This window comes from Oenanthe melanoleuca, chromosome 9 (assembly GCF_029582105.1).
Source record: "Oenanthe melanoleuca isolate GR-GAL-2019-014 chromosome 9, OMel1.0, whole genome shotgun sequence".
NCBI lineage: Eukaryota > Metazoa > Chordata > Aves > Passeriformes > Muscicapidae > Oenanthe > Oenanthe melanoleuca.
In genome coordinates this window covers 21723638-21748744 of record NC_079343.1, presented here as the reverse complement: position 1 = coordinate 21748744, position 25107 = coordinate 21723638, and the positions used below count along the sequence as shown (strand labels likewise).

At 37.2% G+C, this 25107-nt stretch overlaps 1 protein-coding gene across 30 annotated transcripts in view; it reads left to right on the top strand.

Moving 5' to 3' along the window:
- The window catches only part of LRCH3 (leucine rich repeats and calponin homology domain containing 3), an 83221-nt gene that overhangs the window by 22890 nt on the left and 35224 nt on the right, over positions 1-25107 (top strand). For 11 of the 30 annotated variants that reach the window (XM_056498610.1, XM_056498621.1, XM_056498617.1 and 8 more), the window contains exons 2-15: positions 1567-1711; positions 2805-2931; positions 3466-3571; positions 3745-3881; positions 4822-4931; positions 9109-9202; positions 10055-10175; positions 12613-12761; positions 14097-14173; positions 16820-16915; positions 17315-17366; positions 17502-17642; positions 18855-18902; positions 19868-19921. In XM_056498610.1, the coding sequence (XP_056354585.1) occupies positions 1567-1711; positions 2805-2931; positions 3466-3571; positions 3745-3881; positions 4822-4931; positions 9109-9202; positions 10055-10175; positions 12613-12761; positions 14097-14173; positions 16820-16915; positions 17315-17366; positions 17502-17642; positions 18855-18902; positions 19868-19921 (1457 nt within the window). Of the gene's footprint in view, positions 1-1566; positions 1712-2804; positions 2932-3465; positions 3572-3744; positions 3882-4821; positions 4932-9108; positions 9203-10054; positions 10176-12612; positions 12762-14096; positions 14174-16819; positions 16916-17314; positions 17367-17501; positions 17643-18854; positions 18903-19867; positions 19922-22904; positions 22986-24284; positions 24357-25107 lie in introns of all 30 variants that reach the window. The other 19 variants (XM_056498629.1, XM_056498619.1, XM_056498637.1 and 16 more) reach the window with 6 other exon arrangements.

The window sequence follows — 25107 nt, the reverse complement described above, 5'->3', positions numbered from 1 at the left end:
AACCTCTCTTCTCCTGTTATGTTTTACAACAATGTTGGCACACAGAGATCCCACTAGGAATGTTGCAATTTTGGACACCACATTGTCGCACAGCACTAAAACTCTGCTTTAAATCTGCTACAGCTTGGAGGGGAGGGCTGGAGTGTCCTGTCATTTTCACTAAATCATTAATTAGAATTAAACTATGGAAGTAAAGCAGAAGGGACCTTAGGACATAATAGAGCATTCTGAGAGATGGTTAGTGCAAATTGCATAAATTCTTGGAAGTGTATGCAATTACTTTATTGACTCCTTTGTTACCTACAGATTCTTAAGCAGGTTCTGATCAGTCCAATTAATTTGCTGCTTCCACTTAAGCTGAGGTTCAGTGAGTGCTTTAAAATGCCAAGAATATTCTCTGCTGCCAAAACAGGGATTCTTCAGCCTGCACCAATGTTTTTCTCTGTTTCTGGCGTAGGTTTTGTGGGAGAGGTGATCAGAAAAATGCTGTATTTCTGATCAGTTTCTCTCACACACTCTGGCAATGCAAAGCACCTGAGACAAGCTGTATAGGTAGGAGACTTCTGCTTTGTCAGTAGCAGGAAGCAGGATCCATCACAATGATATTTCTTTGCATTGATGCATTTATCTGATGTTTCATCTGGATTAGCAAATGGTTAGATCAGGATCTTTATAGAGCCTGTCTTTAGCAATCAGTAAGTGCAGGTTTTTCTTTACTCTTGGAAGAAAAGGGAAAAAGAGGAAAAATGTTTTCTTTTTCATAAAAAGTAGAAAAGTAGGGCAAAGATGTCAAACTGCATTCTGTCATAAAATAATAAAACTATTCTAGATATGCAATGCAAACTTATTGCTGACTTCTAAAATTTTGTAGTTTTAACTCCCACTGTTAGAGCAATCGGAAACATTCATTTAAAATGTTGTTTTTTCAAAATGAAGTTTGGACAAGTTTAAGCTGAGGTCATATTTGAGCTTGATACCAGCTGGAAAAAAAGCATTTGGCGTTTCTGTATGTGGGATGGGGTAGTTTTTAATTTATTTCTTTTTATAATTTTTTGTTGGTTAACAGACAAGGGGTTTCGTTATATTCCCCAATAACTTTTTGTATTGGTAGATTAGAAGTTTCCATTACTTTGATGCTTTCTTACCTGTGTACATCCTGCTGAACTTTATACTCATTATACCCCTGCTGTAGTGAGCTTTATCATACCTGGAGATTGGGTAATGCTTCTATCAGAACTCAGAGCTCTGTGTGTGAGGAAGTGGGGACTGTAGGTATGTGTCTTTGGGAACTGCCCTCTGGCATTTATAAGCAGCAGCTTTCCTTTACCTTTAAAGAAAAAAACAACCCTTTGCAACTGCATTGTTTATCACAGTGCAGCTTGTAAAGGAGAGTAATGCTTGTGGACTGGCAGTTGGAACTGTCCAAGGAAAAATATTGATTCTTCAAATGTAAACATTTGGTAGGTGTTTCTGTTAAACTTCTTTAACCAAAACAACCTTGCCAAGCAAGGAACTTAGTGAAGTTCTAAGGCAGCTTTACTGAATTTTTCTTTTGCCTCCCTTCAGACCTGTCACGGAACAGACTGTCGGAGCTCCCAGCAGAAGCCTGTCACTTTGTCTCCCTGGAGACTCTCAATCTGTACCAGAACTGCATTCGATTTATCCCAGAGGCTGTTTTGAACCTACAGTCTTTAACATTTCTAAATATCAGGTAAGAGTTGTCTTACCAAGTTTGCTTTAACATGAGTAGTCTAGGTTTATACATTTTGGTGCATCCTTAAGTAATGCTAACTTGTTGGGTTGTATGTCATTGCATCAAAGCAACCAGAACCAGTTGTACCCATTAGGTGGATCAGGGAACATGAGGATTAAGCAGCATCTTGTAAAAGAGGAGTATGAAGAAGAAAGCTAATTCCAGCTTGAAGGAATAAATAAATTTCTGTCTTTTCCATGTGAAATATCACCATGCAGAACTGAAAAGAGATGGTAGAGCTTCTGCATAGTCCTTGCAAAGCAGCTCTCAGCAGCTGAATAAAGTTTATGCAATATCCCATTACCGTCACTGTACTGGTGGCTTTGGAAGACCTTTCTCAAGCATTAAGTCTTCTGTGCCAGCATTACAGGCAAAAAATTGCTGCAACTTGGCTTCTTGATGAAATCCAAATTTGTACAGCATCTTTCATTTGTCTTTTAGTAGATGTGGAAAGTTTCTCTTCGTAAATTGGCAGAGTCTCAGGCTGTTTCTCTCTGGTGTTCTAAGCACAATAAATTGGCAAAAGTGTATCTCTTTCTTTTTTTTTTTTTCTATTTATGTGAAAGTTGTATGTACAGGATATTAATCAGATATGGATTTCCTAATGCTGTACCTCTAATAGGTGCAGTACCATTATTATCCTTACTTAATCAGAAATACACTTTAAATATTCAGTGTCTCATGAATTTCTCTGTGGCATTTCATGTGTGCTGACCTGCAGTGCTACCCATGAGGAAAGCTTTTGCACTCAGCCCAAACATACTCCTTTGTGACAGAGCATAACCAGTTATCAGAGGCACCTGAAAGGGCACAAAAGCATCACGTTCCTCCACACTGAGTTCAAAGGCATCTGATCAGTCTTGATATTCAGAGTTTGTTCACACATAACTAGATAAAGTAATGAAGAACAGCCTCATGGAGCTACTTCTGTAGTAATTGCATAAAAACTGGTTTGGCCATCTAAATGGAGTATGCTTTTTGTATGTGTCTTTCATTGCATGGATATCTCTCATTAGACTTCTGATTATTTTGTTTTCTTTCTGTCCAAAAGTCGAAACCAGCTTTCAACATTGCCAGTACACCTCTGTAGACTTCCACTAAAAGTTTTGATAGCAAGTAATAATAAGCTGGTTTCAATACCTGAAGAAATTGGACAGCTCAGACAGCTGACAGAGCTTGTGAGTATACACTTGATTTCCAACTGTTACTTTTCTGCTCTTGGGCTAAGGATGATCTCTGTCTGCCACAGTGTCTCTAAACTGTGTTTGGTTTTGTATAGAGATGTTAGAAAAGAGTTTTAAATACTCTGAGATTTTAAAATAATTTTATGTGAGGGAAAGATGGACTGGAGAGGAAATGATCCATGTCCATTTAAATGTCTTCTCTATTCTAGAAAGGAAGGCCTGGTGGAATCAGAGTTCTTGCTATGTTTGTTTCTAGTAGAAAGCTTTTATGTAGCAGGTTGTGCTGTCTGAAGTACTATGGAGTAACTTGAAATTAATTTCTACATCTGAACGCTTAATCTTTTAAAGTTTTTATTTCCTCTCATGTTTAAAATGAGAACATTGCTTCATATCAGCTGTGAGATTGAATGAGAATACAGATCTGAGGTGTTATATAAATTGCTGTCTTTTTCTTTCAGTCCCTAGAGCTGCATATTTTACTTAACAGAGACTTACACAGTGGTAACTCATTCTTTGCTCTTTTTGTAGGATGTGAGCTGTAATGAAATACAGACAATACCTCCACAGATTGGCAATTTGGAATCCTTGCGAGACCTAAATGTCAGAAGAAATAATTTGGTGCGTTTACCTGAAGGTGAGAAAACAGCTGTCCACTATAACAGCAGAAACTTCAAACACTTTTCTGTTTTCAGTCCCTTTTTTTTCCCCTGAGAGCTGGAAGCAGCTTAATTTTTTTGTGAAACACACATTTTTATACTTTTTCTCACACTCTTTTAAACTTCTGAATTCTTTGTTTTCTATCTCCAGAGATTGCTGAGTTGCCTTTGATTCGATTAGATTTCTCCTGCAATAAAATAACAACAATACCAGTTTGTTATAGGAACCTCAGACATCTTCAGACCATCATGTTAGAAAACAACCCTCTCCAGTCCCCCCCTGCACAGGTAAATGCAGCTAGAAAATCAGATGACTACTTCAGATAACTGGGGCAGAACTAAATTATAAACTGAAGGATTATATTACTTATTTGTTATTTAAGAACAAGAGATTTTTAAATACATTCTATTGTCTAAAAGTGTTAAATATGTAGCACAGCTTGAAAAATCCCTTTTCTTCTTTTTACTGTATTAATGGTCTCTGCTGTGGACTATGCAAAAAAATTTCACTAATGTTGGCTTGAATATTTCTGCATAGGAGAGAGGAAGCTCTGTTAGGCAAGACTGATTTTATGTCACTCAAATGTCAAAATTTTGACTGAGGTGTCAGTGCTGCAGTTTGCTGATCCACTTTGCAGCAGAGTACTCAAATTGGCCTTTGAACTAGAAATGACAATATTGTTAATGACTGATTTGATTTTCAGTGTGGCCATACAAGTCCCTGAGTATTACAGGTTCTACTGTGAGCTGCTGCATCGGAGTCAAGAGGGGCACTTGCTGAAACCTGTAGTTTCTGTGGGGTTTTGCTTTCCTTGTGAAAGCAGACACAGCTGTTCCTGCCTTCATTGACTATAAATTTGAGCTGGCTTTGGCAGTCTGCCACTGCCATTCAAATCTGGGCATGGGTGGGATGCATCTGTTCTGATGCCAAGGGTATAAATTCTAGTACTTGTAAGTGCTCGTTCTTGTTTGCATGATGAAATTTCAGCATCCAGCTGACAGAGTTGCCTGCAGACCAGATGTACTTGGAGGACAGCTTCCATTTGTCTATCATGATGCTCCACTATAGCTGTTCCTCTAAAATGCAGTGAGATTAGAATAAAAGATACATTGATTGATGTAAATGTGCTCATTTATTATTATTCTCAATGGCATCATGAATGTCTGTAGTGTACTTTGAAATTGTATTGCTAAATTATACTTACTTTATTTTTTTTATTTTTTAAAGATATGTATAAAAGGAAAAATTCATATATTTAAATACCTGAACATAGAAGCATGCAAGATAGCTCCAGATTTGCCTGATTATGATAGAAGACCTATGGGATTTGGATCATGGTAAGTTTTGCACAAACCACATTTCCAGTTTTAATGGCATTCAGGAAAATTTTGTCAGTCGACCTTGCATTTATTAAAAAAAAAGATCAAGGATTGTTGCTCTTTGGCTAGTGCATTGAGGTGGCTTTGAAAAATATTGTTTGTGGTATTTCTTGGTGCATTCTGGTGAGGTACCAGTGTGTAAGAAGTGAGAGGTGGCTCAGAGATGATCTGGGCAGTGTCATGTGAAAGGCAGTGTCAGAGCTGATGTGCAGTAAAAAGAGAGTAATAATAAAAATGCAGGGGGTATGCTCTCGTGTTGGTAACATGTATGTTCAATTTACAAGATCTTAATATTTTCCCCAGACTTACTGAATCACATCCAAGCTGTGATTTTTAACCTTTGGTACAGAATTTTATAACGGCTGTGCTCAAACCGCAGGTGTAAGTGCTGATCTCCACCCCGTTAGTAAACTGTTATTTTTGGCAAGTTTTCACTTGGCTCTGCTGCTGGCATTGTAACACAAATATTGGAACAGTCAGCAGTATCAGCTGCTAAATTAAGATGTCTAGCAAAAAGAAGGAGTTAAGATTTATTTCTGTTATGTGATACAGAAGAAAGCAGTCAGTGAAGTATGAAACTGAATATATATAAAAATTACTTCAGTCATCTTGGAAGGTAGTAATAAGGTGTGGAGGAGTAAGTTGCTGAAGGATGTACTGCTGCCTTAGCAGCAATAAAAAACAAATCAGGAGACTTCACAATAAATCATTATGAGTCAGATTTATGAAGAAGAATTTGCATGAGGGACTGACAGAGTGGTTCCTCATCAGCAATGAATGTCATAAATTACTCTTCTAGATGAGGTCAACATTTGAGCATGTCAAGGATTAATCACTTTCCAGTACAAGCTGTTGCAGATGGTTTCTGCATAATACTGAGGATACTTCCCTTTTCTGGAAGGAAAAGGCTTTAAATGAGAAAATGTCATGATTTGTTTAGCTCTAAGAGTTTGTTTATTTTTAAGAGAAGTTCAAAATCAACTGAACTGTGTGCTTACTGATTTATTGTTGTCTGTATTTGTATATCACTCTGGAAATTTTCATAAATTATTTTTGTGAAATGAGCAGAAGTGTTAATGTATTTTATTCATAGCTTGGAATTGTAAATGTTAAAATAAGGGCTGAATTAGTTTAGGATGCTTTCTCTAGAATTTTTACTTACTCAGCAGTATGAAATGAGCTTCAACTGGCTTTGCTTTAGCTTTATTTCTGTACCCTAGAGGAGATAACAGTTGGTGATAGAATTATTTGTTGTTACTGTGCTGTTTAGGGCATTCAGTGTTGCAGGAGATTCCTTCCATCTACATGTACCTGTGGAAGAACTGTCTGTGGAGCAGAGCACATATTAGAAGAAATGGTAGAATGATCTAGTGAAAAAGGCCATCCCCAGTTGTTATATTTTTATGTAATTTGGGATGAAAGAAATAAAATCCTTCAGCTGTGATACAGTTAATATTTTCAGGCAAGGCACAAGAGCTTTGTGTTTCTTATCTTCAAAGGTGACCAGTAGAAATAAGGTATCAGTCAGTCCACCTAGACTTCATTGCTGGTTTATCTGATCAGCTTTGTGTAATACCATGCAGGTTGAGAGTCTGAGTGGTAGGGACTTGTCAAAGTTTAAGGAAGTTTGTGTCATGCTGTCAGTTCACTCTTGATCAAACATTTTGAATAGCAAGGCTGTTGATACTGCTAATAAAACAAGATATTATAAAATATCATGGCACGTATTGTGGGTTGGACTTTCTAGCACAGCTAATTGATTGTTTTAGCCTTGTCAAATTATATCAAACTGTTTAACCAGAGTGAAACCCTGTATGTTTCAGTCTTTTTAAAAACATAAGCTATGTGAAATTTACCTTGCAGCAAGTTTTGTTCAACTGCAACATGCCAGTCTCATTTGCAGTATTGAAACTCAGAGCAGCTCAGGTTAGTGCTGGAGGGAATGAGATTGAGAGGAGGCAGAACTGTTGAAGCTGTGTAGCAGTTGTTGGCAGAGTGACAAAGTCTGGAGCTAGAAGGTTTAAAAATACTAAGTACTCACAGGTAAACCAGTGTAGTGAATACTCTGGGGCTTGGGCAACTGTTCTTGCTTGCAGGAGGAAAAGATACAGATTTCAGTGTGACTTGGAAAGGGCAGTGAGTATTGTCTTTCATTGTTGGTCTTAGCAGGCATTTGGATTCTCACCCTTTGATTTCAAGCCTTACACAGCTTCCTATAAGCTGTAGTTGCCCTAAAATGCTCTGATCTGTCCAAATGCCTTATGGTAGTTCCTTGTGGCTTCTTGGTCAGGGAGGAATAAAAATCTTAAGTCTCAGCTGATTTTAGGATGACTGCTGTATGATGATAAATGTGTAAAGTGTGTAGCACTGGGTAGGTGGGTTTAGTTGTGAGAGTTGGGAAGACAGAAAGCAGCTCTCTTGTTAAAAAGGAGAAGTCCTTGCCGCAGCATTTACATATTTTTGAGCTTCCAGCTAACTTTAGTGTTAGATGTAAAGCTTTTCAAATTCTCCAATTGAAAAGGGAGGCTAAAAGAAAATTTGTATCAAAACACTTCCTCATTTTTGAGCTCCTTAATTTGCAGTAATTGTTCAAATTACAATAGGGTGTTCAGGAGATGGTAAAATATTGATTCATTTAAAATGGAATTATACTGCAGATGGATTTTTCTTTGACCCATGTTTTAAAAATATATGTAAGTTCTACAAACTGTTAGTATAATTATGGTTCTATTGTCAGTTATTCAAATTAGTAGCTCTTTAACTACATTGGGTGATTTCATGATGATTCTTTTTTCTTCCCACCCAGAAGAAGCAAGTTGTTTCTTTCTTTGGCTTTTTTTCCTTTCTGATGGTTTATTATGCAGATGATCTTTCTGTTCAAATACAGGGCCATAAAAGTAGAACTCCTCTGAGTTAATCAAAACTCCATGCAGTTACACGAGCTTGTCCTAGTCTACATCTGCATAGAAACAGATGCATAGCGTAATGTTTCTCATCTGTAGCCTCCATCCCTCCTGGTACTTGTTTACTATTTCATGTCTGTCTGAAAACTAAAATGGGCCTTGATAGTAGTCAATAATGGTGGTGGTAGTAATAATAATAATAATAATAATTATAACAATAATAACAATAATAACAATAATAACAATAATAACAATAATAATTTGAACATAAGTATTTCCTGAAAGTGGAATTTCAGAGCGAGCAGCAACTTGACAGCAATGCCAGTGAGAAGATGACCTGCAATTTAGTTATGATGGGGTGAAGCAATTAACTTCCTGAAATTCATTCTTCCTTGTGCATTATGTAGTAATTACTGCTGCAGTTCTCCCTGGGGCATTGAGTGCCAGTAGGACAGTTGAGCCATTGTGAAATGCCATCTGCAGTGGATCAGACAAGTCCCATTGTCTCTTTTACTGTAGCTATCTGCAGCAGTTGCCAGAGTTGACATCTGTAATAGCTATACTGCTGAATTACATAGTTTGTAAGCCCAGAAATTTAAAGAACTGTATGGTTGTTTGGTTATATGTATTGTAACACTGGGCACATGTCTAATGCCTTTGTCTAGACATGTCATTGACAAAGCTCTGAAAATGAAAACTGTACTTCTACAGTTACTCTATTGTGATGTATCTGAAATACTGTTCAGCTAACTGCAGTTTCTTATGTAATTATGGTACAGAAGACATTTAATACATGCTGCATAATTTTGAGTAGAAGTAATATATTCTGTATTTTTAGTGATTTTGTACATATTTATGCTTATTTATCTAAAAGCTTGTTTGACCGAGGTTTTCAACCAAAACATATGAGTAGTAGAAAATGAAAGTTTGACTTGCTAAACAGAGAAATATGAGACCACTTTGCAGTTTGGTTTGTCATAACTTCCCTTTGGGAAACGTTTGAAGAGTGGATCTGTCCTTTGAATCAGCTTAGCTCTGAAGGCCAGGCAGGGGCAGGTGACAGCGTGTGCCTCCTGCCCTGTTGTAGCAAGTGCAGTGTGACGTTTCAGACATGCTGAGCTTGTGAACACACTGCAGGTGTGCTTGGTGGCTTATTCTGCTTTTGTTCTGTAAGAGCTGAGAAGCTTTTGGCCATGTTTATATCCCAGTAACTAAAACTGTGTGTTTGACAGCCACGAGGAACTCTATTCCACTCGTCCGTACGGGGCACTCGATTCTGGCTTCAATAGTGTGGACAGTGGAGACAAAAGATGGTCAGGGAATGAAGTAAGTGTTGCAGCTTTATTTTTGTTGAGTGCACAATTGTACAGGAAAGAGAACTAAATGTATATGCACATTCCATAGGTAACATGTATGTGCTGGTGTGCAGGTTATCTTGAGCCAATATTGCTTCTATAATTGGAGAAAAACAAGGTTAATTTTATATGGGACAGACCCCAAGTTGGAAGTATTAACAGAAATGTATAAAACTGTACATGAAAGGTTAATTTACCGGAGCTTAAAAAAATGAGAAAAATGGAATTCCTAATTTTAAAAACCTTGTAACACTATCATATTGCAATGCTGAGTCAACTGTAATTATTCATGAAAAGTTGTTTCCACAAAATAAGTCTGGACATGAAAAATTCAGCTTTGGAAATCAGCTGGAAATTTTGTCTTCTTTCTTTGTTTAAAATGTTAAAATCTGTTTGGTATTAAGAAGCAAGAAAATAGGATCTCTTAGCAATAAGACTGTCAATTATTAATGCTAGGAAGAAATTCCCTTTTCTTCTTGGGGCAACTAGAAAATAGCCAAGACCTAAAGTGAGCTCTACTCCATACTTGCACTCCTAGCTTGATTTTAGAGAAGGTGCTAGGATTTTCCATCCTGTGATGTTTTCAGTCATGTGCAGATACTGCAATCAAAACTGTAGGCAGCTTATTTCTAAAGAAAGCCCAACTATATATTTTTTAAAACAATGCATTGTATCTGTCTTTTGCTTTTAATTTGTATTTTGTGGTTGTAAAATAGGGCAATTGAATTGAAACAAAAAACAAGGACAAATCAAGAAGTAGTAGATACCAAAATTATGTTTCTGAAAAAAAATGTTTCCAGACTGCACTGTTTGTTTTCCAAAGCCAACAGATGAGTTCTCAGATCTCCCATTACGTGTGGCAGAGATCACCAAAGAGCAGAGACTGAGAAGAGAAAGTCAATACCAAGAAAACAGAGGGAGTGCAGTTGTAACTAATGGTGGAGGTAAGTAGTGACCTTTGGCTAACAGTATTTATTGTAATCATGATTAAATTTCCAGAATGTTTCCTATAGATAGTTGCTTGTTTAAAGAGGAAAAAAAACCAGAGAGGTCTAGGCAGAACTACAGAAAAACAGTGTTGTGGAAAATGTAAAGAATACTGTTGTTTTAAGGATGTTAAAGGCAAAATCAAAGTGTCAGCTTTTGTCTATGTCCTATGTTAAAGTCTTCAACTGCTTCAAAATGGTATTTTGGAATATTTCAGTACTTGGAGTTTTACTGTTTGAGCTTCTGGGGAAAAATTTACTGCAGTGGTAAATTGTCAGTGCTCTGTGCTGACTGCTGTCAGAAAGGGATGAGCAATTTTGTCTGTTAATTTTATATTTCCAGCTAGTACAAGTGTCTCATTTCTGTTCTAGATTTTAATGCAAACTTTAATATCATCCAGGAGGGGCTGGTGTTTGTGAGTGGCAGTGCTTTGTTGCACTTTCTCAGTAGGTGTCCTGCACTCTTACAGGATCACCTTCATAGCATCTTTCCATGTTCCTTGATCTCCAAAGTCCTCCTTCATTTTAACTTCCAGTAATCTGCTGCTTACCAATGTCTCCTTTTGTTTGTATGCCTTAATTTAAACAATCTTTCAGGTTTATTTTTTCAATCATTCCTTCTTCTCCATTGCTCTGCACTACTTATTATTAGATCTCATCTGCATATACTTTGATTGATTCTTCTTCTTTCTCAGCTGCTCCCTGTTTTTTATTTTCCCTGATGGCTGCAGTTCATTTTTTTTAAGTATCACTCTTCCCAGCTACATCTAATCTCCTGTGCCCAGCTCCCACTTTTTCTTCGCTCTTCCCTCCTCCTCCCCATCTTTATCTTCTGCCGTCCTCTTTTCTTGGTCTCAGTCTTCTGTGCCACAGTTTTTTGTTTTCTCTGCCACCTTCAAGAAATATCTGAAACTTTTTAATTGACTCATACTCTTTCACACATTAATGGGGAAAAAATTCAGTTCAGTTAAATTCTGGCAGTTAGAAGAATGGGAGACATGGTGTCATGGGGAGCTCTGGGCAGCCTTAATAACAGGTAATGCTGCCAGCTCTGCCCCCAACACTAACTTGATTTTGTTCTTTGGCTTTTGTACACTAGGGATTTCAAAATGCCTCACAGACTTTTAAGTTGGAGCATGATCAGTTCTTGAGTAGGTGTATCTGAGAGGGGCACAAACAGCATGTGGCTGTCAGAAATTCAGATGCTTTGCAGTTTTGTGTTCCTAACACAGATACTATATCTTTCACCTTTTGCTATGTTATTGTTTTTATTATCATTAATATTCAATAAGCAAGCCTGGAAAAAAGGAGAGTTTGGGTTTTTTGGGATTTTTTTTTAAGATTTGAAACTGAGATGAAGATTTAATGAAGCCACAGTATATAGGAATGTAGTTTTGGATGGTGCTTGTAGCAGAGGGGGTGGCTTTGGCAGTAACAGTTGCTAGATTGTGTGGTGAGCAAAGAGAAGTCTGTTTTAGACAAGCAGGAAAGGGGCGGGGGAGTAAAGAAGAATGTCTGCAAGAGTCTGGAGCAAGTTTGGGGGAGAGTTTTAAGAAAAAGAAAGCTCTAGTGCTCTGAAAGGCAACTTGTGCTTTCCCCTGCATCCCTAGTGCAGTATTTTTCACCAGGGGCGTTTGCTTTATGTCATTACTCTCAGAATCCTGGGCAGAATGTGGAAAAGCAGTGACAAGTGAAAAAATTGCCCTACATAATATCTCCCACACAAAGGAAAATCAATACTAGCCAAACTGTGCTGTTCCTTGCTCTCATTTCAGTGATTCCTAATTTCTTTTTTCATTTTTCTTTTAAAGTAGAATTGCAAGTGCCTTTTATTGTTTTAGAGGGATTTTGTTGTTTTCTGTAGCGTTGTTCATTATTTCCACATGCACTTCTTATATTTCTTGTATTTGCACCCAGATAACTTAGACATGCTGCTTTCTATTTTGTTGCAGTAGTAATACTGGTAGAAGGATCTGTTGTATCCATTCTGATTTTTCTGACAGAGAACCAAGAGAAATTGTTCCAAAATGTACACAGGTCATTGTGCAGTCTTGATATTAGGTGAAAGATTTTGATATATAGTTTTTGATTTTGAAAAGGAAGTCACAGTATTTACTTTCTCAGTCACTGCAGAAGTATCTGCAGCCAGCAGTATAAAACTATCTGCTTGATACATGTTTCTCGTTGCTTTTTAAAAGGCATAAGTTTTATCATTATTTCAAAATTCGTTTATGTAATGTTAGTGGGCCTGGCAAAATCCAAGAGCTTTCAGGCTGAGCTTTCCCAGATGGCAGAAAAAGCAGGGCCCTATTTCCTGACCTTGCTGCATTGTTGTTTTTTCCCTCTCTCGTGGGTTATCTGACTGTGGGTGTTTTCTCTGTGTATGTTTGTCAAGTGGAACACGATCTCGATCAGATCGACTACATTGACAGCTGTGCCACAGAGGAGGAGGAGGAAGAGGTGAGGCAGCCCAAGTGCCTGGACACAGACAGCCTCAGCTCCCAGTTCATGGCATACATCGACCAGAGGCGGATCTCCAATGAGGTGCTGCTTCTCCTTGGGGTCATTCAATTCACACAGCCCAGCAAAGCCCTTGTGAAAACTCTTCCCTGTTAGGTCATTTGGATGTTATCTGGAGAGAGTTCTCAGAATCTGAACCTATAGATTTAGATTTTTAGGCACATTGTGTTTCCTTCTGTGTTCTGTCAGTCTTAATTAATTACCTCTGTACACAGTTACACAGTTCAGTGGCTCACTGTACAGGCTACATGAATAACTTGTCTGAAAAAAATTTTTTGGAGGCTCTGCTTAAACAGTAACTGTTCTGCTATGATTCAGATGTGTTCTTTCAAAGTTCTGTGTATTTTGAAGCAGAAAGATATTTGCTATTTTAAGAAAGAAAAAAAAGATAAGTGGATCTTTAGCTTTTATGTAGTAGCTGGGTCCCTATCTTGTCTGTGTTTAAAATCAGTCACACAGATGGGAGAGATGCATTCATTTTGCAAAGGTGATAAATTTGATATCAGATCACAGAAGCTGATGTGCAGACGCAAGAGTAAAACTCAGAAAAGTCAACTGTAGGCAATGCAACCCAAGGACTCCTTGCTGTTGATAGGCATTGCTCAGCATCACAACAGCTATTCCTTGGGATCTGTCTAGTCATAAAAATTAAACTGCTTTTAGCTGAAGGAGTAGTTTCTCTAAAAAGACAGTCCAAAATACTCTACTACTTAGGAAGGCTGACTGCAATATAGCAGCATGCATGCAGTCATGAGTGAAAACTGGCAAGTTAATCTTGAAAAGTTTCTATTTTCCTACATTAAGGGGTGTCAGTGGAAGATTTAAATAACACCAAAGGCAGTATGTCTCTGTTCCAAATAGGATAAATTATTTCATTGCTCAAATTAAACCCAAAGTGTTCTTATTAATCCCAGGTTTTGCTTTCTTAGTCCTTCTGGGATCTGTCTTTAAAACATCATAAAAGATCATCAACTCCTTTACTCTATATTTCTGAGGATCCAGTCTTCACTGCTGTACACTTATAGAGTTAAACTCCAAAGAATGTGTTTACATTTCAATACAAATTTTATACTTACATAAACTTCTCTGCATGATTCTTAATAATGTAGGTTTTAACCTCTGAAGTTACCAGTAGGCATATTTAATCTTGAAACTATTATTTATTTAAATTGGAGGAAAAAAATAAGAGTGAGTTTGCTTGTCTGGAAATGAACATCCCTGATTGGTGTTTTGTGCTTCTTTGTCAGGTGTTATAAATACCAGTAGTTGCAGATGTAGCTCTACAAAGAGATTGTTTGGCATTAATATACAGTTTTCTGAATAAATTGCTTGCTTAGTTTTTTGTGGTTTTTTGCTTAGAGCTCACCAGTAAAGCCTGTATCCATCAGAGAATTTCAGAGAACAGAGGATACAAGACGACATTTACATCAAAACAGGTAAGAATTGTTGTGGTATCAATAATTTGACAAGAATTTAGTGATTTGAACATGTTTAGAAAATGACATTATTTTCTGTTGCTTTGCCAGAAGTGTGTATGGCATTTTTTTGATAAGTTATTGCTCCACATTAGGAATTGGAATTCTAATAATGGCAGTGAGCAAAAGGCATAACTGTTCTATGCCAATGCTCAACTTGAAATCAGTTGGTTAAAGAAATCTGTATAATTAAAGAGCATATTTTTAAACTGATTTAACATCTACTTTTTGTGATTTAATTTGTGCTTTGATTCAATAGTTGATTTAAGCTGTATTACATAGAGGACAAAAGGGGATAAAGGTGCTTGCAGGAGGGATAGAAATACTATGGAGTGTCTGATGTGCCATGAGGACACATTCTTGGTTGACTCCTGCTGGTTTTGGTGTTGTGGGAGATTCATTTATTGTAAAAAGTACTTTTCTGGGTCATAATCATGAGCTTACATCAGCAGAATGGATAGAATGGGGATCAATTCGGAAAACAAGTTGCTTATTTTGGTGAAGTATGTCCATGCTCTTTAATGATTACTTGGCTTATTGGAGAGAATGCTTATCTGTAAAATAAAGGTCAGAATTGGACAGATTATCAATGAGGGGTAGTTAGGTTTCTGAAAAGAATTTTGGATATCTAGCTGAAAGAAAAGAAGATAAGCAAATAAAAGATAAAAAACAAGCAAATTTTTGCAAATGAAAATTGATAGAACCTTTATTATACTGTTGAAGCATTTCAGTGTTCTGTAGAGTGAAAGTGAATTTGTAAGGGCTCCACAGAAAAACAGCCCAGTTGTACTTGGAATGTTTGGAGGGGCAGGGGAGTGGTGGAAAAGACAACTGCTGGTCCTAAGTATGTCATTACTTATGCTGTCAGTAGAAACCAGTTTTTAATGGATTCTAAAATGGTATTGAAAGAGCAAATGAGACCAAGATTAGTGTATAAATTTTTCCAGAGTTTTGGCAACATTTTAATAGACATTTTTAATTGTGCTGAAAATGTGCAGATTCAGTAGCTGTACTGATACAAGGGAGGGTAACTATGTCAGCATTCCTTATCCTGTCCACAAGTCAGGTATAAAGTGATACAGCAGTTGTGCCATGTTCTCCCTCAAAAAAGTGAGTGCTCTCTGTTTGAAAATTTGAATTTTTGCTTGTTTGTTTACTTATTTTTTTATTTGAACAACTGTGGTTAACATGGAAATAATTAGACTTTGCAAACACTGGTATCCGTGATGAATCTGAAGGAAATAGGAGAAGGCTGGTTAGCTGGGGAAAGCTGCTGTTTACATGGACAGATGTTAATGATAAAGGAAGTTGTAGTTCAGTAAGGTATTTAACTTAAATTTAAATTAAGGATAGCAGGAGATCTCCATGCAGAAGTAGTTAATCATCTGAATGGATTGTAGCTTACTATGCTGCAGCAGAGAAATTAAGGCACTAAAACCAGATCATGTTGTTATTGCCTCCAAAATTGTGTAAAAACAGCCATATGACAATGAGTAATTTTTTTGTATTTTAAGGTTGTATTAGTCAAATATTTTATTTTGTGGCAACCACAAGCTGTAAAGTCTTTCCACAGTAATTCTGTGCAAATGCCTTGGCAGGCAGCCTCTTTTTTTTTTTTTTTCTTTAGCATGCTGGAGCCGTTAAAACTCTGAAAGCTGGATGTAACACAGACTTCATCTCAAGAGTACTTATATTAGTTGATTCAATTAAATAAATACAGTTTATGCCTCTGGACAGACTGTGGTGCATTCCTGATGCAACAAAGCTGTGTGTACTCTGCTCTGAACACACTCCTTGGCACTGAGCTGAACCCAGTCCTGTCTGTTCAAAACAGCTCCAAGTAATGGGTTTGTCATGTGCTTCAGTGCTAATTTAAGTAGCAGAAGAGACCTGTAACATATGGGTCTTCCACATCTCCTCTCCATGAGAAAAAGGCCCTAAGTGTGCACACAGCCAGCTGGACTGACATTTTTTGGAAATGCATGGTTAAGTGTGTGTGTGTTCCATGGCTGCCCCAGGAGCGAAGGTCACAGAGTTTAGGCTGTCAAGAGTAAGCTCCTTTATTTCCATCAACTTTGTTTCTAGGCAGCAACATGTCAAGGTACATGCTGTAGTCTGTGGACCTTGGGAATTGTTTCAGTGCTAACATCTGCCTTCTAGCAAAGAACTGACTGCAAAATTTCTCTCTTACTGTTGATATGATGGATAAGAGCCAGATGGGTTCTTGTTTACCTTGTGACTTTGAGGGCTTGTGTCATTGACAGTCACCTGATTGGTGAGGTGTGCTGAAAATGCCAAAGCATCCTGATGTTTAAAAGACTTGCAATAACCCAAATACTGTCTTAAGAGAGAGAATCCATCTTCATGTATTTTGAAATAATTGTTAATTCAGCAAGTTATGTTTAATTACAAATTGCAATAGTTGAGATCTGACTTGGTATCACAATGTGATTTCTTTAGTCCAGATTTCACTTTTGTGATTATCTGAAGCTAATTGTTTAGGCATTTCTCTCACAAGAACAGTTGTAATCTAGAGTAGAATTAATCTGACAATAGTCTATATGCATCAGTGGCCAAATCCCCTTCCACCTGGTGTCTTACCTGCAGGGATACAGATGAATTACGAAGACCTGAAACTCTAAATTTGATGCAGGACAAAGAGCATCACCAAATACTAAGGAGTTATGTGGACAGGACAGAGAGGTAGGGAAAAAGAGGCTGATTCATTTTATTATTTTCCCCTCCCTCAAAAAACCATACTATCCAGTTGCTCCTCTAAATTAGGAACATGTGAAAAATTCCTGGTTTGGTTACTCTTAGAGAATTGGTAAAAGTGCTGAGTAACTCAATATAGTAGGCCAAATGTACAATCTCACTGGTACATCTTGTGCTGTAAAAAATGTTATTACAATTCAGGAGAAGAAATAGAAATGACTTCACAAAATCTATCATTCACAGTGAGTTAAATCATCATCACAGCTCTTAGTAGATAGTTACTCTTCTGATTGGTAAGATACTTGTATGTCACTGACAATTCATGTATGCAAAATTTTTAGATTTAAGATTAAAAGTCTACTTACTTTCTGTTTTTGCTTTTGTCAGACCTCTGCCTGATTCTCCTTATTTTCTCTCGCTATCAAGTCACCACACCCAGGTAACACATAGAATCCAAATTGTTTTGAATGAGTTTGATGTAAAACCAAACTGGTGTTGCCCATAAGACATGGGCTGTTTCTCCATAACCCATCTGCAGCTCTGACTTCCCAGCTGATGCCCTGTCTGATTGCAGGTGCCAAGCACAGATTCGGAGCTGCAGCGCCGGCACATCGAGCGCACCCGTCGGGAGGCCCAGCTGGCAGCCCTTCAGTACGAGGAGGAGAGGATGAGAACTAAGCAGATGCAGAGAGAAGCTGTCTTTGACTTTATTAAGGTGCCTCCTTTTAGTACCGACTTCATACTTTATCTTTGCTAAATCCCTTAATTATAACTAATTGCCATGGTAATTACTGCTTGTAATTACGCTCCTGGCACTTTATAAAGAATTTGGACAAATTGCATTTAAGTCCATTAAGTGTTTGTGCTGTACCTTACTTAACACAGGCAAGGCTAGAACTGGGAAGGAAGATTTACCCAAAATATAATTGTTGTAAAGAATTCTGATTTTTGTCTATTTCACCTCATGTCCTAAATTTTCACTTGCATAGATGTGACAGGATTGGTTTAAGACAGAAAAGGCCTCTATCTGAGAAGGCATAGAGGCAGTTTAATTTTGAAAACAAATTTGGCAGGGAGGAAATAATCAGACACACAAAAATATAATGCTGCCTGATCTATTTTGCTATTTTTTGATAATAAAATAGGATGCTGGTAAAGTATGGGTGCAGACCTATGGTACATCAGGCACGCACTCTGGACACTGTGTCTTCCCTGTCTCTCTCTGCACTCAGTATGAACTTCTGTTTAACATGCCAGTTTATTTATATGGTACTTGATTTAAATTTGTTTTACTGTTTGCTGCTCTGGTCACTTACCTGAATCTCACCATCACAAATTTAAGAAATGTTGTAGTTAATATTTTGGGCTTAGGGTGGTAAGCAGAGAGGCAAAGAATGGTTTATTGCTTATATTTAATGTATAAAGTTGGTTTAGGAAAAGGGTTTTATCTGCCTAAAACTAGGCTTTTCATTAGCATCAGCTATTCTCAGGCCCTTGGCAGTATTTTGTAGTAAAGCTGCTTATTAAATATTCAGCTCAGTCTTTTAGTTGAAGATTAATCTTATAGGATGCATGTTGTTCATTGATGAGTCTGCTGGGTTTTTTGGGTGTTTTTCTTCTGTTGCCTTTGTTATTCATGACCATTTTATTCTCAGCAGTTAAATTCCTCCCTTGGGTTGTATTTTGGGTTTATTATGCATTTTCATATGCATAATTTGAAATGTTTGTTTGTTTGTTGAATAAGGGCTGATTTTTTTACTAATAGGGAAGTTTCAGCTCAGTGAAATTTACCATTTTCCCAGTGCATGTTCTATTAAAAAAACTAAGACCTCTGTTTTAAAACACTTTTAAGTTATGCTGCTTTGTTGTGAGCTTTTGTTTCTCTGTGACATTATTTTAAAGTTTCATTTTTTCTTTTTCTGTGTAGCAAAAAGCCTCCTTAAGTCCTCAGAAGCAAAGTCCAATGGATAGTGAGGTAAGAGTCGAATAAGAGCATTAGTAAGGATGTCAGCACTTAAATTCTTAGATCTCCATCAGAGTTATTTTTTTATTGTGGAAAATACCTCGAAACTGGGTTATAGTGTAGTTTTTTTACATATTATTAAGCCTTGGCTTGGGGTTTTTCTAATGGGGTGAGTCTTCTGTTCATGTAGATTGCCTGTCCAAGTGTGTTGTTTTATTGTTTTTTGTATGTTTTCTATCTTCTCTGTGGAAAATACATTTTATATTCCATTCTAACCTGCTCCTTGTGAGCAGTACAGTTTATATTCTAACAGGAGAATTCAGTCAAGTTACAGTGTTATAATCATCCTTTACTGATCAGTTTTCTCACAGTTTTCTATCCCAGATCACCAGTTGTCTCAGAAATATTACGCTTTAGAAGTTTGAGAGCTGTCAGGAAAAGGAATAAATATTTCTTAAAAGTTTTTTTCTACTAGAGTTTTATAATAATATAATCTTTATAATCAAAACCGGTTAATTCACTTGGTAGTGTTAATCAGATGAAAATTTTTAATATTGTAACAAATGTGATAGTTCTTTAGCAGCATTTTCCAACTCTTTTTGTTAGAAAATTACCAAAACGTGTTGAAATTGAAATAGTTTTTGCTCCTTTTTCTTCTTAATGTTTTTCTGTTCTTAATTTATTCTTTTAAAAGGTCCTTTGTTCTACCAGAGTAAGCACTGTGAATGCATAGTTCTGTATTTGCTTGACACAAGACAGAAAGCAGAATAATTGATTCCTTAAGTGATACAACTGTAATTCCTGGGTCATGAGGCTGTGTATTCCTACAGAGTTACAGATACTTCATGGATTGTTTTAAAGAGCCTCACAGTGCTATAAGCAAGCAGTACATGTTCCAAAATGTCTGTCTGTTCACATACTATGTGTTCTGACATTGTGTGTGTTTCTGACATTGCTCCATCTCTCCCACCTGCCAGTGTCCCTTTCCATCCAGAAGGTCTCAGCATACTGATGATAGTGCCTTGTTAGTGGTAAGATCCTGCACGTGATGGCCTTTTTCTGTGGCAGATTCTAGAGGATAGAAATGACAACATGTTATGATTGTCTCAGATTAGACCAACTGTTTTAGAGCTAATCTAAATAGCATAAAACATGGCATCTCCCTTGAAAAGCTGTGAACTGTGATGTTATGAATATGTTGACACTTTTGCTATCAGACATTTGCTAATAATACAGTGATGTTTTTCCACAAAAATACAGTGATGTTTTTCCACAAAATAACTAAAGCTTATATTTTGTTTGAGAGCAGAAAAAAATTACTGATCATAAAGAACAGTTTCTAAAATGAAAAATTCACCTCTAGTTGTTCTAGTTTGATTTCTTCCTCATTCAGCTTGCATCCTAATTGATGTGCTCTTCAGTGTCAAGTAAGCAATTTTAATGCTTATTGCAGCCTTCTGCTTTAACTTGTCTGTGTCCTGCACATGGGGGTTAGAAACACTTGGCACAAGAAAAAACTGTTGTATTTATGAATACTCATATAGTTTTATTATTTATTAGTGCAAATGTCCTAAAAATTATCTATTTTGAACAGTTATAAAAAATAAAAACATGTATGCACATAATTCATGTTTTATGCTATTTTTTTCCTTTGTAGCATCTTAGCAATGTAGCATAACTAAAAAATCTAATTAATGGCATAATCCATGTCTAGAAAATCAAAAATACACCTGATTTGCCTGCTGTTGCATGACTGCATGCCTAGAATTTATTTTCTTGATTTGTTTGCTTCCATTATCTGCCTAAATTTTCTTTAGGCAATGCTTTTGGTTAGAGTATCTCTCTCCTGAACATGTTGGTCAAGATACATACTGTGTATTTATTCAGACTTTTTGGGTTTTCTGCTTTCACAAGACTAGCACTTTGTGTGAGAGAAAGAAAGCTTAAAATGTTAGAGAGACATTTAATAATCATGTGGCTGTTTAGAGAAATCACTATCAATGAGCATATTAAAACATGCTTTCTTAGTTAAGTCATAAATAGCAGGAGAGCAGCAATAGTTTGAGTTGAGATTATTCTCTGTTGTCACTGAATTAGTCTTCAGAAAGTATTTTTAAAGACACCTGTAAGAACCCCATTTCTATTTGACTGTGTGATCACATGACTTTTGTTGTAAATTAAGATACAGAATTTTCAGAAACTACATTGAAACTGGCTTCCATTGCTGTTTGTTTCCTTTTTTGTGTTTAACCAAGTTACATCCTTTTTTCCTTCACAAAAAGAGTGACCAGGCTGGCAGGGAAGGATTGAAAGCAGTAATGTCTCTGTTCATTTTTCTTTTGGTTCCTCATGTTTTTCAGCAGCACTAAGTTATAATAGTATATTAAATGCTGGGGTTTATGATCTGCAGCTCTCTTCTGTGGTGGAAATCCACAGTGGGCCTAATGAACACATGTGCCAGGGCAGCTGTTTCTGGCAATTACTGTAACTGGAACATTAGGCCATACTAGCTCATGAATTTGTACATTTTTTGTTTACACAAATGTATTTTATATGGTAAAAACTTGTTCAGCATCAAGGAAATAGTCATCAGTTTGCTTTAAAAAAAATATAAGAGTTTACATTGCTTTTAGCTTTTTTATATTCTGTTGCGTTTCATTTGATATTTTCCCTATCCTTATGGGTTTGAAATTTAGTTAGGTCTAATTTCTGAGAACATAAGGAAAAGCTTCTAAAAGTACTAAATTTAATATGTAGTTAGAAAGCAAGTGAGCTTTTATTTTACTACTTTGCTCTTCTGGCATTGTTACTGCTTTAACCAAAAATTTAAGTTGCAAATCTCTTTAAAATCTTTAGTGTTTCTTTTGGTCATCTCATTGTTGTCTTTAATCACTAGTTAAAATAAAAATGTATTCATGTAGCACATGACCATTTCCTTCTGCTTATAAACAACATCAGGACAGGTGGTTTGAAGTCCCAGAATGATTTGCCATACTTTCTGTGAATGTTAATGGTTCCATTTAGTTGTTGTTCTCCTGCATACTGTGATTTGGAGTCTGACTGTAGAACTTCATTGCACACTGTGGTGGATTTCTTGGAGTTGAGCTGTGATACATAAGCAGACTAAAATGTTGAAGAAATGTAATCACTGGCCTCTCTGAGAAAATAAAAGTTTTTATATTAGTCAGAACCTCTTGCTGTTCTCACAGGGATGGTTCCATTCATTACAACAGAGATTACTTGTAGAGCTGGTATCAAGTTTTCAGACTTGGCTAATGGTTTCAGCCTTTATTGCTTCTAAATCTCGTTTCTCTCCAAATATCTTCTTGTTTTCTCCTATATTGTCCCTTACAAGGTTAGTACTGTTGAAGGGGGGGGAAAAACCAAACCAAAACATCCTCTCACTGCTGCTCAATGTCTCTGTTGTGAAGACCACGAGGTACTTCAGAAGCATCAGGCAGCTGCTGTGACCTCTTCCTCCCACAACCTTTGTGTCATTGCTGCCTTGTGCTACCTTCTTTGTGTTTTCTTGTTGAGGTCTTAAATGTGGCCTGAGGCTGTGGTATTACTGTTAGCACCTCTGAAACATTTTAAGTTAAGACTACATTTACATAAGCCCCAGAGTGTTACAAATAATAAAGGTATGGGTAAAGTAAGCAGGACTTGACTTACTCAGACTTGTACCCTGGAGTTTTCTCTCAGACTGTTGGCATTCATTTGTGTATTCAAATGTTTAACAACCGAATTCCTTTAAAATATCCTTATTTGGTTCATGCAGAGTTCTAGTTGGGCTCTCCTTTGGCGCTCCCTGTATCTGCAGTTGTTTCTGGCACAGTGAAATTTTTGTGACTTCAGTGCTAGACCTAAAAACTGCGTGCAGCATGTGCAGAGGGTGGTGTAAGTCTGAACTGCAGCATCCTGACTCCTTTAGTGTTGTGGCTGCCTTTTCTCACAGTTGTTCTTTGCCTCACTTCTTCCTTTTTTCCCTCTTTCTTTCCCTACTGTACCTGGCAGAATGGCTTTGAGCCTCTCTTTGTGTTTGAGATTGACAATAACACCAATACCATTAAAAGGAGGCCAGGCACTCGCAAACAGGTGAAGAGCATGCGGTGTGTTGGTGTTGTGATTGTCCCTCCCTGTGCTGTGTCCCCTTTCCTCTGCCCACTGCTGGGTGCCTGCATAGTGACCACTTCTTGTTAGTCTGTGTCAAGCTTGCCCTGCTCTTTTCGGACAGGAATAGACAGATACATTGATGTTACAGCCCAGCTAGTTCTTCTGGTTTATTTTACTGTTCTCATGTGCTAGCTAGTGTGTTGTCTAAGTCAAGTGATATTTGAAACTTTTAAAAAATAAGAAAAAAAAACCACCACCATTTTGGCTCTGCCCTGTTCTAGAGAAAGAGGCAGTTTTGAGGATCAGCTGTAAGTCTGTACAGGGCCTAAAAATATTTGTGTTTAAGGCTTGCCCTGAGTGTAAGCTTTCTCTTTTTGTTCTTCTGGCTGTGCTGTTCTGAAGTGGCAGAATAGTTGCAAATGTTTTAAAAACCAACTCCCAAATGTCTTTCAGTAGCTGTAGAGTTTATAGGTGTCATTTGATGTTCTTTCCTGTGCTGAACTATGTTGCTGCTTGAAAGCTGTTTCAGAAAGCATAGTGAGCCATTCAGTCCTCAAATGTTAAAGTGTTGATGGTACTTTCAGTGAGACACAGGATTTTGCCTTCTAGATCCACCTGTCAGTGACAGATGAGCACAACTATGACCCCTGTTCTATAAACAGGAAAAGTTGTCTGTTTGGCTGGTTTTGATATTGGTCATAATTGAAAGTGACTGCACTTTATTTGAAGCAACAAATAACTGTAAATCCTGACACTGTCAGCTTCCCCAAAAGTGAGATTCCACCCACAGAATCTCATTTATTTTGTGTGTAATCTCAAGGACCAGTTGTCAGTGTTTGTGGCAGATACAAAGTATGTATTATTGAGCCTCTTGTATATGGATTTCTCTGATTTTTCATATGTGCATAACATCCTCAAAACATTAAAAAGAAAACTATTTTTTTTAATGGTGGCCTATAATGGACTGTTGTAGGGTAAAATTTATTTTTTTTCTGATGGCATAGGTGTTGCTAAAGAAGCTTTTGCCTCACTGTTCTTAATTCTGTTTTTAATATCATTGTATTATATGTAAAAGAAACACTGTACCTCCCAGGAAGTTCAGGAGGGTAGGAAGGCATTAACTATAATTCAGCAAGTATTGATGTGTTACTTGTTGAGTGTTTCTGAGAATATGATGGTGATCACCTTTTCATTTTTAACTTCACTGCATTCCACCTTTGTGTACAGCCTGTCAGCTGCTCACTAACTCTGCTACTGCCTTCTCTTTCTTTCTGCATTCAGTCACTCTCAGGGTTGAACCAAGGAAGCTGTGCTACTACCCTGCCTAGTGCCTCTACCTTCAGTCCTGTCAAGGTATCTCTTGCTATTATCATTCACCACTAGAGCCAACAAAAAAAATCTGGGATCCACACATCGGTTTTAACAGGTGTTAGTCTGTCAGCATCTAATCAAAAGTTCAGGTAGGGTATGAACCTGATTCACCTGATTAAACTGTAGTAGGTATTACCTCAACTTAGCTTTAGGCTGTGTCTACAGGAGGCCTGATCCATAAAACATGGTAACCAGTCTCTGCTCCAAGGGATTCTTGGTTGTCTTTGATGTTGCTTTTTCTGTACAAGATCATTTACTTTTGATCAAGTTGAGTTCATCAAAAGTACACTTGTATTCTTTGCCTGTTTCTTTCTTTTCTGTGGAAACTGCTGTGCTGAATGCATTCCTTGCAAGAAATTGTTAGTCTGTGTAAGCACTGTGGTGAAACCACAGTGTGTTTCACTGGGGACAGATGTTCAGTTAGTAGCAGTTCTGCATTAGCAAAGGTGTCAAAGAGGAGTATCCTTGTCAGGGCTAATGTATTGCCAGTTCTGCATGTTGCTTAATACTTGGGTTTTGGTGTCCCCTTTGCAAAGAGCACTTCTCATTTTGGGTCGGAAGGAAGAGTTAACCATGTTCCGTCATTGCATAGTCAGTGCTGTTTCATCATTCTTTTTCCTAAGGAAAAAAAAGCAGTTGTGTCATTTCTGTAAAAGAAGAAAACTGTCTCTGCAGAGATAAGACTTGGAGAAACAACATACAGTGGTTTTTCCTATTTCTGGTTATTTTTCTG